Source organism: Daldinia decipiens, assembly GCF_022478715.1.
Source record: "Daldinia decipiens strain CBS 113046 unplaced genomic scaffold F4813scaffold_19, whole genome shotgun sequence".
Lineage (NCBI taxonomy): Eukaryota > Fungi > Ascomycota > Sordariomycetes > Xylariales > Hypoxylaceae > Daldinia > Daldinia decipiens.
In genome coordinates, this window is record NW_026054562.1 from 590,079 (window position 1) to 606,821 (window position 16,743).

The 16,743-nt window shown below is 45.5% G+C and overlaps 2 protein-coding genes across 2 annotated transcripts; both read left to right on the top strand.

Moving 5' to 3' along the window:
- The first annotated feature begins 2,247 nt into the window (after nucleotides 1-2,247).
- Nucleotides 2,248-3,492, top strand: F4813DRAFT_93974 (putative ubiquitin carboxyl-terminal hydrolase). The gene is made up of 2 exons (XM_049249062.1): nucleotides 2,248-2,371; nucleotides 2,431-3,492. The coding sequence occupies exons 1-2, from the start codon at nucleotides 2,344-2,346 to the stop codon at nucleotides 3,120-3,122; spliced, it is 720 nt and encodes a 239-aa protein (XP_049099136.1). The 5' UTR covers nucleotides 2,248-2,343; the 3' UTR covers nucleotides 3,123-3,492.
- A 1,749-nt stretch (nucleotides 3,493-5,241) lies between these two features.
- Nucleotides 5,242-9,288, top strand: F4813DRAFT_94149 (uncharacterized protein). The gene is made up of 11 exons (XM_049249065.1): nucleotides 5,242-6,030; nucleotides 6,081-6,149; nucleotides 6,309-6,317; nucleotides 6,367-6,401; nucleotides 6,514-7,216; nucleotides 7,350-7,495; nucleotides 7,560-7,590; nucleotides 7,640-7,695; nucleotides 7,746-7,820; nucleotides 7,876-8,072; nucleotides 8,184-9,288. The coding sequence occupies exons 1-11, from the start codon at nucleotides 5,938-5,940 to the stop codon at nucleotides 8,888-8,890; spliced, it is 2,121 nt and encodes a 706-aa protein (XP_049099137.1). The 5' UTR covers nucleotides 5,242-5,937; the 3' UTR covers nucleotides 8,891-9,288.
- Nucleotides 9,289-16,743: the final 7,455 nt, after the last annotated feature.

Sequence of the window (16,743 nt, forward strand, 5' to 3'; positions counted from 1 at the left end):
TATGGTAATCAAGTATAAATCCTCGACTATTATATCGAAGCTAAAAAACCGGGGATATTGGCATCACTACCTACCTGACCCAAGGTACCTATTAACTTACTAAAAATATCATTTGTTCTAGATATCGCACCTAGGATCTTAACAAACTATTCTATATTTGTAGACTAAAATTGACGTGATTCCTTGATTACCGTATATTATAAGAAATACTTCTCTAACCCTTAGGACCTCACTCCCGAGCGTTAGTACTTGGTATTGGCTAGCATAGAGTTAAACTTGATATTAGCCAAGATAATTTGGTTATACGACCCATGACTTGCTCCTAGCGACGATATGTGTTTTTCTTTAGGAGACCATTGGGAACATGTTGTACTAGAAGCTAAAGCTACGTGTGGGGTTCCATATGGGATTCTAACTAACGTAAATTACAACGTTCTATTTATTCCGCGTACCTTTCTTTCATCAAGGGGAACACGTGGATTTTGAAGGTTAGCTTAACCGATTCCATAACTGGCAGGTCGTAATCAAGCAAGTATACACTATCTCGATTTTCGTCAGTATCAAGTTTTGATTAGAAAAGTTAGTTTAAAAGGAAAAGCTAAAATATTGATAGATCTTAAAGAAGCTCTAGATGTCCTTGCGGCTAGAGCAGACGACGCACCTTTCTGTGATAGTTACAGCTCAATATGACCAAGTCTTATAGCTTTCACAGCCAAAATAATAGAGTGTGGGAGCAATTTCGAATATAGTTTTGCTGTTTAGAGTCCTTCGCAGTTATTGTCCTTCGTGTCGCATCGTTTTCGTAGGGTTGGATAGGGGCATCCTCCGCTGCGCCGATTTTGAGGACCTAGCCATTTTTCTTTAACCACAACGGGCTGAAGACGTGTCAGGCTCGTCGTTAGACCTGTTTAATCTGAGCTATGTCTAGGATCAGTTGAGTATGGGCGGTATGCCCTCGAATCTTTAGTTTCAAGTCCACCCAGGACTACCGAAGACGCTACATGTATCACTACAGATCTTGTGATGGATTTTCTTCGGGTTGACTCCATTTCAAAAAGTTTGACCTTGCCCTCGCCTCAGCATGGTGATGGGATGCTTAAATTGGCCCTGAAAATCGGATCAAGCCATTTGCTTGTGGACACGTTCGATTTCGCACAGTTTATGAACCCCTTTGTGCTTACGCCAAAGTGGCAAGACGCCATGGTAAGATCCAATCGACTTCAGTTTGACTCTACATACCAGAAATACTGAAGCGTACACATTGAGGTTAGTTGGAGAAGACTCTAACGCGACTAATGCTATATCGGCAGTATTAAATCGACTTAATGCATCATACCTAACCCCTGGATTCTGCTGGAGCATACCACGGCAGATGTTTATTGAATCTATAGTATGAAGGCAGCTTACTAGCCGTTCTGAGCCAGTGAGAAGACCAAACTTTCCTTTATGGTAATGGGCAGGCTGGAAAGGACCTATTAATTTCATTTTCTCCGAGTTCCGTTAGGTCTACTGTCATGTTGACTTGGGGATAGATTTTGACACAACGAGAGAAACTAAGCCTCTCTTTGGGTTCGGTGAAGAGTATTTTACCGAAATAGAACGAGTTACAAGCCCCAAATTAGATATATCTTGAGCTAGAGAGAAAGGTACGCTGCTAGTGGTGTACTGAGTTATTATATTCGAACTTGAATTTAACCAGCTATCTATTGGAGCCCTATATTACTTCGATGGGTATGAGCCCGCCTATCACGACTATATATATTGCACTCAAGACACCCAAAAAGAAAAAAGGGGTTGACACTAAATTCGACCGCTTCGGAAATATAGATGTTGACTATCCCGACTAATTCTACTTCGCCATTCTTGAATGGGTTAAAAGGATCGTTTATAGGAAAGGATTGCTATTAGAGACGAGTAAAGACCCATCTTGGAACGGAAAATGCATGCGTGAAGTTTGATAGAAATAGGTAAGTGTATAAGGGTAGATATGTATATGTACCTAGGTACATAAGTAACCACTCTCACGTGCTCAGGTTGAGTCTACTTATAAGTACCTGTACCCAACTGTGGGGTAAACAAATATGGATATAGGAGATTGCAGGCAGGTAGGTACATATGTACTATGCAAGTTCTTATACGCACTATTTCCATATTACGTGACGTAGTCCCTGTTGCCTGCCGTGGATAGAATAAGACACAACCATTTCCACATCTCACAAACACAAATTCCTCAGATACCTTCCATAAACCAACTACCGACTGCGCAAGTGTTCGGATAGTGAATACCGGGCTTTGAAGTAGGGGCAATCATATCGGTATATCAACTACCACCGGCTTGCAATTATGGAGAGAAAGAAATGGGTTATGTTGGGTACTAGGCGCTTTAGCGCATTTACTACTTAGAGACAATGTCGCTAATGTTGTATGCAGAGAATAATCCCGAGGTGATGAACCAATTGGCCGCAAAGCTAGGTCTGTCCCAGGAATTATCATTCTACGATGTCTGGTCGCTCGACGAACCTGAACTCCTGGCCCATATCCCTCGTCCCGCCTTGGCTTTATTAGTCATTTTGCCCCTTACTCCTGCTTGGAAGGCGGAACGTGAGGCCGAAGATGCTGAGAAGGAGGACTATCAAGGCCGCGGACCTGAGGAGCCCGTAATCTGGTTCAAGCAGACCATCGGCAACGCTTGCGGGTCCATCGGGTTCCTGCACTGCGCCATCAACGGCCCGACTGCGGAGCACATCCAACCGGGATCTGATCTGGACGAGATCCGTCGCCAGGCCATCCCTTTAGGAATGAAGGAGCGGGCCGACTTACTTTATAACAGTATCCCTTTCGAAAAAGCGCACAAATCGTGCGTCCAGCTGGGAGATACGGTTGCCCAGAACGAAGAGCATCTAGGACAGCATTTCGTGGCGTTTGTTAAAGTTGGTGGTAGGCTCTGGGAACTGGAAGGGTCGAGGAAGGGTCCGATAGACAGGGGCGCGCTTGCAGACGACGAGGATGTTCTTAGCCCGAAGGCGCTTGATTTGGGGTTTGGAAGGGTTATACGCCTTGAACAGCAGGCCGGAGGTGCGGATTTACGATTTAGCTGTATCGCTCTGTCTCGGAAGGCTTAAATACCTGAGGGTAGAGGAGTGTCACGAAGTCTTCAAGGTTTGCATTTTATGCACAGTTTTAAACCAGAGCCCGTGAGTGTTAGAGGCTTGAGTCTCTCTCATTGTGTTAGTAAGCTCAGTTGCCGTGGTGTCGGTCCAGTCAGGGCTGAATCAGTCTGAGCTATACTAGTCCTCTTTAGACTGGATAGGTTACCTAGGTAGGCAACCTAGTTAAATCCTGAATTGACTCATTTATGCTAGTGACTATGCCTTATCTATGAGCGTAACCAACTAGGAGAATATCGAAGTATGCTAGAGCTGGAACTTAGTAGTTGCCACAAAGGGGCATGAGACTAGTAAGAAGAGTGCTATAATTTGCAAACCATCAATCATGGGCTAAAAGGAAGGAAGGGCTACGCCGCTCATCCAATTGATCGTCTAAAGGCCTCAAGTTGGGAAGCAGGACACGTGGGATAAGCGGTCTAACTCCTGAGTGGAATAGGCGTGTAGTCGGAATGTCGTCGCCGGGACTCGGCTGCGGCTCAAGAAAGAATTGCTGAAAAGGGGTAAGATCATCGATAGGTCATATGTTACTCGAGGTCCGCATTCTCCAATGAACTCTCCAAGGGGAGCTCCAGCTAAGGGCTCGGTTGCATAGGACTTGGCCGGCAAGGCACATTTCGAATATGTATAGTGATAGATAAATCCAGGGGGTCCAGGCCGATCTAGCGGCCTTCGTCAGGACCACGTAATTCCTATGTCATAAATCGCCTCCGAGATCTCCTATATTGCGTTCAGGTTGCTCGCAGCGAAATATAAAAGATATTAGATGGTTAAGATGAGCGAAGTTCATAATGGCTATAATAAAAACCGGACGTTCGATCGGATAGATTACCGAACTTGCTTTCCGTTTTCTTGGTGGAGTACCTACCATTTGCTTACCCCATCTTACCCCCCCCCCCCCCACATCTTTCCGTTACATATTCCAGTACCTAGTTCCAGGTACGTGTGCTCGGAATCGTTAGCGCAGAACACATACCCCAACATTTCAATCCTGCTAAGCTATACCTACCTAGGTACCCATTAAGCTAGCCCGGTTCTAGGTACTTTAGGTACTATATTTTTGTTTCACTTAGCATGTTTATGTATGTACGTCAGCATGTGATTTGTTGGTAAACTCTCTCAACATCAATTGGGGAACCATTGTGGAATTATGGGTAATTGTCTCTTTCCCTTTTCTGTTTCGCTAGATTTCTCTATTCCAATCCTATCATGATCTCTCAAAATATTTTTTCTCTTTTTTCCCTTTTTTTTCCCTTCTTATTAATCTATATTTTGATTGAACTTCTCTCTCATTTTGGTATCCACCCCACAGCTGCGCTGCGCACTGCGCACTGCGCGCTGCATACCACATATGTGCCGTATCTTTATTTTTACTTGTGACCTCCTTACATACGCAGCCCCAATCAGACTCTCAGTCACAGATCTACCCGGCCAGCTAGCTCAAGCTAGCTGGGGCTGACCGTCCTTCGAGCGCAGGTTTGACAGGCATCAGGGGGCTTCCGTTTATGCCGTACCCATCTGATATCTTATAAATCACCGGCAAGATGCGGCATGACGTCGAGCTTAGCTCCTTTTTTACGGGTAGCCAAGCCTGGCATCTACCGTCAACACTTAACCCTTTTTGATGTCCTTCACGATGGCTTCTAACTGGGTGCTGTTATCCAATTCAACTCCTATGAGCTTGAAAACCAGCTGTTATAGCTGTCACATCTGAAGCAACCACAAGAGGTTTTATACCCAAAGCCGGGCTCATACGAAGCCACGAACTTGATGGACGCGGTGCTGAACCGCTACTGGCGATTCTAGCAAGTTGCGAGCGCAAAGTGCGGTTCCTACGTTTATTCCCATATTAGAGTGCACACGTGGTAGGTTGACGAGTGAGGTAGGTAGGTTACATATTCGCAATGGCTAAGCGGGTTGAAGCATTGATATCCATAGCTGGCTTGTAGCCTTCTTCAGCCCCTAGAGTTTTGTCCACTTTACTTGGGTGTGTTCATGGGGTTCCCTTCGCAAGTCCAGCCACACTCAATTGTTTCCCCGTCTATCGTGGCATCAACCACCATAAAATCACCACACTACTCCAAAGACCCAAGCTATCCAGTATGTGGCGGTCTGGGAACATAGGCTTCACCAGGCTAACCATGCTATAAATTGGTACTATATCCGACAGGTAGAAGAAGGTATCCTCTCAATCACGAGCGCCCGTTTGAGAAAAAAAAAACTAAGAGCCCTGTATTCCCCTTCTTTGGTGAGGCCGGCCAGCGGAGTCGGGCATTTCCTCCGTGAGAACTGCCCTCCACAGTCATTCAAAACAATCTGTTTTTGCTTGCCTTAGCCTAAAAGTCTCCAAAAAAAATACAAACCTCAATTAGCTTTTGCTCTCGTGCTATCCCGAAGATCCCCTATTGCATAACACTCTTCGGTAGGGCAGGACTTATGATCCAGACCGGACTGTCGCCACAATCCTGGTCTGTCTGGGGTTCCTAGATATCCGAGTGCATACTCCCGCCGAGTACGCGTTGCGGTCCGGCCCGGCGACCGTCCCTTCAATCCCTAGGCGGCAAGTATACCACACCTGATCTGCACCAACTCATCCTTTCGGATTCGCGCTTCTTTTTAGGAATGATCGTGTCCAGGCACAACCGTAGCACTAAAATCGTATTATCTGTCATGTGCTCGGTCGATAGGAAGCTTTCTCGATCGACCTCGAACCAGAGGCCATTCACCCGATTTTCACCTACCTACCCCCCGGCTCGCTTTTTGTTCGTAGAGGATGAATCCAGAGAGTACCTCGAATAACTCGAGCTCTGCCGGTCCAGCGACGCCCACCAACAGTCGAAAGGAACGGGGTGCCATAGCTGCTCAGGTATCTATCTCATCTTCCTCTTCTCAGCCAGTTATTGACCATCTGCCCAGGCCTGCGAGTCTTGCAGACAGCGTAAACAAAGATGCAGTGAAGAGAGACCAAAGTGCGCTACCTGTCAGGTTAGTAACCCGAGTCCTCCTTATCTGTTTGGTCCTGTCTAGGGAGCTATCCCAGGAGAGCGACATCGAAGTCGCACAGTTTTTGTTTCTTAATTACACTTCTAGTGGCTCCTTAAAACGCGACATAGGCTTACCAACTAACACCGAAATGTGGAATAGCGAATGAATGTAAGGGTGGTTCGTCTCGCTTGTACCTGTCTTCTACTAACTCCATCAGCTGGAATGCAAATACCGAGAGCCTCAACCGACCAAGTACGTAATGTCCGAGTGTAACTTATACCATCGTCGGATGGATTCGACGGAATCCTGAACTGTATTGCGTTGCACGGTTACGTATCGGATATAACTAACTAGGTAGCTACAGAAAAGACAAGACCCTCGTTGAGATATTAGAGCGACTAAAGAGCCTCGAGGGAGGGTTGAGAAATCTTGACGGGAAGGTCGATAGCCTCAATGCTCGAGGTACCCTCCCCCTATCTATTTATGGCCCAATACAGAACCCCCCTGCGTCTCTAGACCCTGGTCATCCCAGCCCGTGGCCTCCTACAAACGTTCACCTTCAGCCCGCAGCAATTTCCCCGGCCTCGTCCCGAGATGTGCAATATGTCTCTGCCACTCACAGGATGCTCTCCTGGCCTTTTGTACAGCAGGTCCTTGAGAATAAGGTTCCGAGCCTCGACTTAACGAGCTTAGAGAAGGACGGAGCTGCTATGTTGTTGGGTTTACAAGGTCGAATCGCGTCTCTGCCAACCAACAATTATGGATCACCCCATCTAGGTGCCGAGGGAACATCTCTGTCACTACAAGTTCCTTCTCCTAGTCAGGTTGAAGGGCTGCAGGCGAGTGGGCTGAGTATAAACTGGGAAACAATGCAAAGACTTACTAAATCGTATTTCGACACATTTAACTTGATATATCCGATCATGGACCGGCAAGTCTTTTTGTCTGAAGTGTTACCGGCTATGGCGAGCCACGGCTTCGACGAGAGCAGCTCTTCGACGTTAACATGTCTAGTATTCGCGCTTGGTGAAGTAGCTATCAGCGCCGTGCAGGGCGCCCCGCTTGGGGTAAGTTCGGCTTTAGGAGTTTTATCACCCCTACGTTTATTTACCTGCATCGCACGAGGGTGCTATGTAACTTCTGATATACCCGAGAGTGAGACGCTTTCTATATATGACAAGTTGCTAATTTGATGACTAGACACATAAAGGCCGTCCTAGTGGTATTAGGGGAGGTACAATGGAAAGGCCGCCGGGACTACTGTTTTTCAACGAGGCTAGAAAGAGAATGGGGTTCAATCTGACCGAATGCAGTCTAGAAAATGTGCAAATCTATGCATTGGCGGCGTAAGTATACCCCTAGCTGGTATCTATACGACTTGGCTATCTACTTACGATTTTCAATGTCTAGCATATATTATGGGACATGTTGTCATCATCTGGTAACTAGGACCGTACCGGGTGAATTATTATTCCCGCTAATTGGCTTAGGAGTTTTGGCGTATGACGACCTCGGCATCACTGGCGTGCCAGGCGTTGTTGACGAGGTATGCACCGGGAAATAAGCACATTAGAGCCGTATTAACGTGGTACTCAGTAACCCGGATGTACTGACAACCCACCGAGGAGATTTGGTCCGAAGAACGTTTTGGCATTGCTCCATAATGGAGACGTATGTTGTTGACTTACCTTGATTTATGTCGGTGTTCTAGACTGAATGAATACAGGTGTCTGAATATGGAGCTAAATATTCCCCGGACTGGGTTGGATAAGCTAGAATCACTAGTAGGATTACCTGACTTCAGCGGCTCATTCTCTGAAGAAGATTATATCGGGAACCAAGCTTCCCACTTTCAGGAACATTTCGCTTCGCAAATAGTACTTCGGCGGCTATCCGTGGAGTTTCATACTACGCTGAGTAATGGTAGGTGTATTTTTAGTCCTTAAGTCTTATTGTCAGGGGATCTACGATAGATATCGAGGCTTTTCGATATTCCCTTCCCCTGCCTTAGAGATAGGGGCTAACTTAGTAAAGTTTTCGGCCCTACGAATCTTCCTCCCGAAACGCCAATATCCCCAGCAGCCGTGATGACGAAGCAAATGGCTGAACAGTTGGATCAATGGAGGGGCTTACTGCCAGTATATCTGCGCTGGGAGGAAGAGAATCCAGGGGCATTCTCGAACCCAGCTGAAGAAATGTACGGTGATCAATCGATGTATCCGCCCCCTGTCCCCGACCTTCATACAAATTTCATGTTTTCGGTGGACCTAGATAACCCTCCTGTGACCTATCCTTACGCGGTGGATATACAGGCCGCCAGCCTTAGGACACGGTATTACTACGTTAAGTATCTCATCTACAGGCCATTCATCTTCAAAGCCCTACACCATCCTGAGCAGGTTACACGGGACGACGCGGAGGGTGTCGTGGAATGTCTCAAGGCGATGTTAAAGTGGCCTATTGCGATGTCGCCAACTTGTTTCCACAAGAGACTAATCCCATGCCTCTTCTTCTGGTCACAGAATCTCCTCGGCATCCTCCTGATCCTACACCTGACACAGCAGGTACCCATCCTAATGCGAATACGGGCGTCGCTGATGGGGACTAAATTCGACCAAGATGCTAACGATACAGCCGTACTGTGCATCGATTGGATACGGGACCTCAAGGATACAGACGCGACCGCTCTGTGGTGTTGGGAGATTCTGAAGGGAATCTACTCTCTAGGGGACGACACGTGATGATGCGATTTCTTTTCCGTCCCCGATACCCCTTTACCGTTCTTTCTTTTCATCATAGGACCTGGGTTATATGGCGAAGCGCACGGTGGCAATTTGGAACGAAGCAAGAGAACTGAGCCTGTCATTTGTTATCTTGGGAGGTATTATTTATGGTCATATATCATCGAGGGATTACCGGCGCTAGGAGCTTGCGGGATTCGTGAGAAGTTTCTAACAGAATATCGTGCGGGGTGGTTGTGATATCTCAGATGCATTGCCGGGCGAGGGATTAAAGGCTGTTTTATTTTATTTTATTGTCTAGGTACTTTTCGAAGCATTTACAATAGTAGACTTGACATCCTTAGCACGTTAACTTCGTCAATTAATTTTATCGATGCTCGGGTCCTTTTTATTTCTGACGTGACATACTCTATTCGTATTTGGATTTGGGCGCTGATTAGACTTGCAGCATTCTTTTCTCGTCTGTCATGATCTTCAAAATCGTGATGTTGGTACTTATTTATATTTGCTACGTCACCTGTTTGAAACTGCGATTCTCAATATAATTGCCGTCTTGCAAGAATCCCTAGCCGCTCGACTTATGAGGAGCTAGTTGCCCACAACCAATGTCCATAGTAGCAACCGTTATACTAATCTACATAGTACAAACCTAGCTTCTTCTGATCTATATTTAGCTCATCGAGTTCATCATGCTATGTCGTGGCTGAGTAGGTAGGTCCCTTTTGAGCGCTCCTATGAGACTAGCGAAAATAGGGGCAATGTAGTGTATAGGGACAGAGTATACAGAGACCACAAGGGGACGATGGGGTAGGTATGGATACTCCTGAAGTTATTCATCCTTTAGGTGGGGATATGGGTATCGTCTTGCTGGGCTAGGACTCGATGCGAAGAAGTGTAACATGTGTTGGGACATGATGCAGCGCATCGGCGCTGTCATTCAGAACTTCTCCTCTCACTTACCGCAGGGCCTCCAGATTCTATACTCACGTATCAGTAATCAAAATTGACTAAGGGTATTGGCAGATACCCTAAGTCCAGTACCCGGTTGGTGGTAAAGTGGGTAGCCGTCTGGGTCCCAGAGCTGCTTGCTCGGCAATGGGTGGTTCGGTCGGCTGCGAAGCCGCAGTGTCTGAAACAGCTTTGACGAGCAACATCCAACAACAGGACCATTAGGTTGATGTTAAGGGCGATCTTAACATTGATGCAGCACTCCTTGGTGATATCGGGGGTGGTTTAACTCCATCGTGGGGAAGAGGTGGAGATATAAGTTGCGGTGAGCTGAAATAACGGTTTAGTCCTGCTAGACTAACATACGCGCATCAATGAGCTTAAGTATCGTCCTTAGGTTTCGCGTGGCGTAGATGGCGGTCTGCTAGCCGCCTGCCGTTATGTAAGAGTAGTTCCTTCTATGGGTCGGTAGGAGCCGAGCATGTTCCAAGGATCGTGAAGTACATACATACATTTAGCCCCATATGTAGGAAGCAATAAGGGTTAGCCGTTGACATGGTTCGATAAAGTGATCTGGGAGTGCTTGTTAGATCTCTGATGTTTGCACGCATATGACAGAGCGTAGGTAGTTTTTCCATCTCGAGTCAAAGCCTTATGGCTCCCTAGGCTCGCTCGGACTTTTTCTTTATTTGGGTATATGTATACAGATATTCAGAATTGTGGATGAGTTGACTGATTAGGTCTCCGAACTCCGAACTAGCTGCGAACGTATTCGTATCTGTTCAAATCGTTGCTAGAGACACATATGCAGGTTTCCTAAGTACCAAATGCCGCGGAGAAGCTCATATGTTTACTGATCGGGAAGTGATGGTATGTAAGTTTGATATATGTAAGTGGTGAATACGATGTTCATCAGAACGGGCCTCGAAGAACTGCTGACTTGGCTGTGCGACCCGTCAGAATTGCGTAGCTAAAGCTAGGGGAACCAGAGCCAGGCATTGAAGCGTCCGTCGGACTTTTATTAGGCTGTTTTATTGAAGGGTATCGCATCGCACACGCCCTCTTGTGTGGCCCGCGAAGCTAGTTGTGGATGCTATCATAGCCTAACAAAGCTGACGTCGGGCATCGAGCGAAAAAGGTAAAAAAAAATAAAAAAAATAAAAAATAAAAATAAAAAAATGAATACATACATACAGAGACTAAGAAAGAGGTATCACCGCTTTTTTGACAGTGTGTAACGATTTGCTCTGGGGGTGGCTAATAATAAGGATACTGATAAGAGTAGAATAATAATAATAATATGAAGAGAGATCAGACGAGCGCTTTGACTTTGGTCGAAACTGCAAATTTACGCTTTGACGCCTTGCCCTCGGTCTTTTTTAGCGGGTTCCACTTTTGAGATCGATAAAATGTCTAAGCGCGCGTCGGAACATTGAATCCAACAAGATAGTAGATGTACCTATGGACTTGAGATCTCGGTTGGTGCATATTGCGCAGGATGTTTATGTAACAGAAGTACCTGATACAAGAACTCTTTACGGCGGATATAGGTACCTACCGTAATACCTTCCCTTCCGTGTGCTTTCGCCGTGTGTCCCGGGACCACTTAAAGTACCTATAATGATCCACTATTAGTTTCTCTCTTGCCCCGCATAGTCGTTTCAAACTTTATGGAGCCACACTAGCAGCTAGTACAACAAGGTTTTCAACGGCGTCCATCTGTCAAAGAAAGAAGAAACGTACATACATTCATTTCCTGGTACGATTCCGAAGAGAAGCCTTCTTGAGATCTTGGCGAAGTCCTTCGAGAAGAGTCCCTCCCCACACAGTTCATCCTCGCAAGAAGGGCTTTGTCGTCAATTCCTCATTTCCTCATTTCCTCATCTTACTAGGGACGATAGCTCCGATCGTGAGTCGGGAGATACCTACCTAGGTACATATATACTGGATATAAAACAGGAACTTAGGTACCGACACCGACTGGGCGGGCACATATCCACAATGTTGCAGTAGTTCGCCCGTCGATGAGCCCACTTCAACGGCGGCTTATGCACGCTAACTCGGTAATATGCGAACTTTGACTTCTATATTCTTAGCCGAGCGGTCTACTTAGCATTGATATTATTACTACTACACATTTACCGAACCGATTCCGAGAAATTCTAGACTGCATAGATCGGGGTTTTGCAGAACGGTAAATCTTCAAGGACTACTTCAGAATCACCCATCACTTACCATTTTACTAGGTTCTTTGGCATCTCAATGTCACCTTTCGTCAGTGTCCTTTGCAGTTGTATCCGCCCTACCCTTACCCGGCCAATTTCCCAGATGAAATACTTTTCAATGCGAGTCAAACGTGCACGCGTTACATCTTGAACGTATTCGAGCCGGCAGGGCGCCTTGGCGTTTCCAAAGGACCGGTATGCGAGACTTGGATATGTTCCCGCTTGTATTCAGCTCATAGATGTCCGGAGATCTCGCGGGTACCGAGAAAACCACAATGGTAACTTTCAAGAGTTTGTTACAGAGCCAGACTCTTGGGTGTTAACTGTGACCCCTAGTGAGAGATCGGCGACCTCAAATGCAGCCCCGACCCTGTTCGGTCGATCAACTCGGATGCCGGGCGAAGAAAAGTGTGAAGCTAAGTAAAACTTTGGCACCTTGCAGTTTTAATCCAGGAGTCTGTATTCGCAGCCTTGCAATCCCATTCGGTTCCGGCCTATCGCAGTGATAAGGACCTGAAGCCTATGATGCTATTATGATGCTATGCTTTGTTCTTCCCATCAGCCTTGGTCTTAATGTAGTTTCACAGGGATCTACCTGTGTACATAAAGAAACCAGCTCGTAGGGGTCGCTATCACACGGGTAGCCCTTGATAAACGGACCAATCATAAAAATCCAAGACAAGCGATTCGGCAACGTCACACATATACATACCTATATAATGGCCTTATCGATTCTACCTCACCGTTGTTACACTATTTCAACTGATTTATCCGTTGCTGTTATTGTCAAAGCGGCTCGATGAGTACAGGACCAAGGCATGAAGAAGCTTAGTGTTCAAATTGGCATCACACATTAGCTTCCTTGTAAAGGTGATGATCTTAACTCGATCTAATGTCTCGTTGGAATATTAAATATCAAACCGGCAATATCGTTTAGATTATTTTATTATTTCATAAACATGAACCAGCCACATATTACGTTTGCAGAACTCGAGTAAGTCAAATAACAGGAGCAAAGGCTGCCCCTCTATAATAGAGATAATTTCCTGCGTTGATGCGGGCTCCCCGCCGGTCCACGGCTTAGGCTTTCGAACGCCCCAATAGCACAAAACCAATGTACCTAACCTAGCGGTAGCCTCAATATTCCCCAGTTCTCGGCCAAAACCCGCCAAAAGCCAGGGGCCCCGCCTGCCCGCCTTAGCTGCCACATGGACTCGAAGTTTGCTTTTTTTTTTTTTCCTTTTATTAACTAGGTAGGTAGTTCATTATCCAAGCTCTTACAATGCCGTGATCACTTTAGTCCTGATCTAATAGCAGATACCATAAACCTAGGTATGATCAGGATGTTCTTAGGTAACTAATTGCATAAAGTCAAACGACGAATTCATGTCGCTATATTTCATACGATGTATCGGAGATATGAATATGATAAAAACAAATGAAACGGACTTGAAAGTTACCAGCCAATCTCCAGATTTATTTCATACATACCCGTGGACATGTACCTAGCCTTGTGGTACAGCTCCTGCACGAGCAATCTAGATCGGTTCTTTAAATTGGTTTGTTTATTTAAGTGCCGGGGCTTTAAGACATGCAGCTATGTAGCCCAGTGTTTTCTAACTTCCATTAAACAATTTTAATTGCTTTATCGATATACGTGTATTTCGTTTTTATAACTTTTTATTACTTAACAAATACTGAGTGAAATGGCTTCTCTTAATATAATCATGTATGAGACAGTTCCGTATTATTATCGATACGATCTCAAAATATATAATGTATAATTGACCCGAGTTGACTAAGCACATGTAAGTAATGGACGGGATGCATGCATCCAGCTCTAGTGTCTATACATATGTACCTATTTAGAGACGTACCGGACCATGCGTAACTTTAACTGGTCCGACCTAAAAGACAGTTGAAACGTGCCTGTGTACCGTATACATGCGCAACGTATTTTGAATCGGTTATCAAGTTTGTACCTATACTGTAAGTATCTTACCGTCCCCCATAATTCTTTTTTTTGTTCTTTTTTGTTTATTTAATCTGTCGATTACCTAGTGAACAACTGGCTCATATACAACTCTCTCTAACTTCGCCGTCTCACCACTCATCATGAAGTGGAACCTTCAAGGGCTAGGTTGGCATTCCAAACGAACGCCATCTTCTCGCAAGGCTGCATCATTAAGTAAAAACACAATCAAGGGTAGCGTACCATAGTAGCTACCTAGGTATGTACAACAGTACAAGCCCCTTGCTCATCTTCTTAATCGGAGAACCTTGAAGGACTTTCTTTCCTTTTTCCTTTTTCCTTGCAACCTTCTTCTGAATTTGTCTTCATCTTTTCCTATCCTGTCACAACCAGGTCTATACAAAAAGTAATATGTACCACGGTCAACATTCTTATTATTAACCGACCTGCCCATTAATATGTACTTACAGTACATATTTTTAAAGCTCCCCCCGCTCTACTCTCCCTGCCCCTCCTGAGTCCTGGACCACTATTCCCCCCCCCCTCCGTTCAGGGATGATATCGCTCTCCAAGCTTTTCTCCTTAGCCCTAGTCGAAGTCCGACCATGCTTCATCGATCGTCTGATGGAGCTAGATTTGCTTAGGCCCCGTTCGTCGTCACACATACTTCACTACTCGTCGTGACTGTCGATAGTCGACCTGGGTTTTGAGACGTATTGTGCAAGTGCCCTCTCTGTCAGTGCTCTCAGACATGGATAATCTCTTTTTCTTTCTTGACCCATGTTATCTTCTTTCTCACGGGGCCTCTCCCATGCTCCGGATTTTATATTCCTCTCTCTGGTACTGCTAGTACTGCTGGTACTGCTGGTACCGTGTTTATTATCATCCTGTCCCACTGAGAGCCGTGTTGAACCCGCCTCGAGTTATGCCTAATTTGCATACGGACTTACACTCATACCCTCTCATACCCTCTCTCTTACACTCGTCGTACATATAATATCACTCACGCATGTGTGTACTACGCATACACAGGCAGGGACCAGGCTGACCACACTTTAATAATAATAATAACTGTCATTTATTAATGTCTTAACACGTCTTACAAGGTACTCATTGCTTCTGGAAAGCAATTCGGCCTCGCACATATCCACCCTCCATATATAGAAATATATAAGCTTGACATGCTGTCACGACCTCTTTTCGGGGCTTCCCTAGAACTCTACTACTACGATTCCTACTCGCAGAGCTTAAACCACGTTATAATCAGAACCTACTCCTACGTCTGAAAACCTTCCTTAGCCACCATTACTATTCTATTCATAAGAGATAGGCAACAGTGAAAGGTGTGTACAAGCCAGATCTAACTATGAGATAACCCTCTTACTGATGATAGACGATTATTTAGGTGACTGGCACAGATATATATACTCACAAACCACACTATATCACCTCTAACCGCCGTCATGTGTGATTTCACAAAGAACTACTACATCTACACATCGTGTCTTGATCCAGGTGCACACTTTTTCCGCACGACCATAGATGGCAGCCGGAAGCACGCCTGCCCGAAAGGCCCACATGAGCGCTACATTGTCCAACCTGGCCAGTGTCCATTATGTGGATGAGAACTCGAACGTCATATTCATTCACTAATTGGACGATGGCGATGTTGGATTCGACTAGCTGTCGCCAATAGCCGTGTTCAGATTGGGTACATATTCTATCAGCAACCTTGGACATAATGTGTAAATTTCTCTCTTGTCACACTTCGATACCTAGGATTTCCTCCCTCGGCCTTTTCGGCTTGATAGAGTTGTGGAAAAGGATCAGCAAACCGGGTGGCTACCCCGAATTTCAACTATCTTACGAAATTGAGTGGGCGGGTTTTCGGTTACTATTACAAGAAGACACGTACTTCCTGTACGACGTTGAGGTCGACCACCACATTATGGTATTAGTAAATGGGGTCCAGCTTGGAAGAGGGGGCGGGACCGGACTGTAGAGAACGACAAGGCATCAAGGCGCTCCCGGGCGAAAGAGCTCCAAGAGCCACTCTGCAGATGGAGAGATAAAGAAGTTCATTGGGTGGACTCGCATCGTTGTCTTGGCTGGGGTTGCTGTGCGGCGCAAGGGTTATTAAGAGATTCTATTATAGTTGGGTGATACTTCGAGATGGATGTGATAGCCCTTGGAGCATCACAGACCGTAGCATACAGGCTTCTGCGGGTCTGCATCCATCTTATGGATATATGATCCACACTCGTACCAAGGGTACCTGGAAGGGATTCTCTTCGGCTATAGCTCCTTAAAACTCTTCAGTAATGGAGGGCTTGATATCATAGGTATCATAGGTATCAATGCTAATATATGTATATACCCCTTTAAGACACTATATTCATATCATCAAACATCAAAAACTGTTGGAAGGACATTCCATCAACTATAGAATAATTCCCGAAAGGTGCATGTTAACGTAAATATTAACATACATACGTAACTCACTACCCCATTATTCGAGATATGCACCCACTATATTGGACACTAGGTTTATGAGAGTATAAACCCGCAGTAGTGCCTGCTTAAAATCAAGGCGAGGGTGGAGTGAAGTCATCAGAGTTGGCTCACATAATTTAAATGATTATCCAGATATGGTGCAGTTGACGAATATAGCGTTGATTGCGGTATAGTAGATCGCAAATATACCCCTA

Coding starts and splice junctions, on each gene's coding strand:
- F4813DRAFT_94149 (XM_049249065.1), top strand. CDS start 5,938: ATGAATCCAGAGAGTACCTCGAATAACTCGAGCTCTGCCGGTCCAGCG. Junction 7,821..7,875: donor CATTGCTCCATAATGGAGAC/GTATGTTGTTGA, acceptor GAATGAATACAG/GTGTCTGAATATGGAGCTAA. Junction 8,073..8,183: donor TCATACTACGCTGAGTAATG/GTAGGTGTATTT, acceptor AACTTAGTAAAG/TTTTCGGCCCTACGAATCTT.
- F4813DRAFT_93974 (XM_049249062.1), top strand. CDS start 2,344: ATGGAGAGAAAGAAATGGGTTATGTTGG. Junction 2,372..2,430: donor AAAGAAATGGGTTATGTTGG/GTACTAGGCGCT, acceptor TGTTGTATGCAG/AGAATAATCCCGAGGTGATG.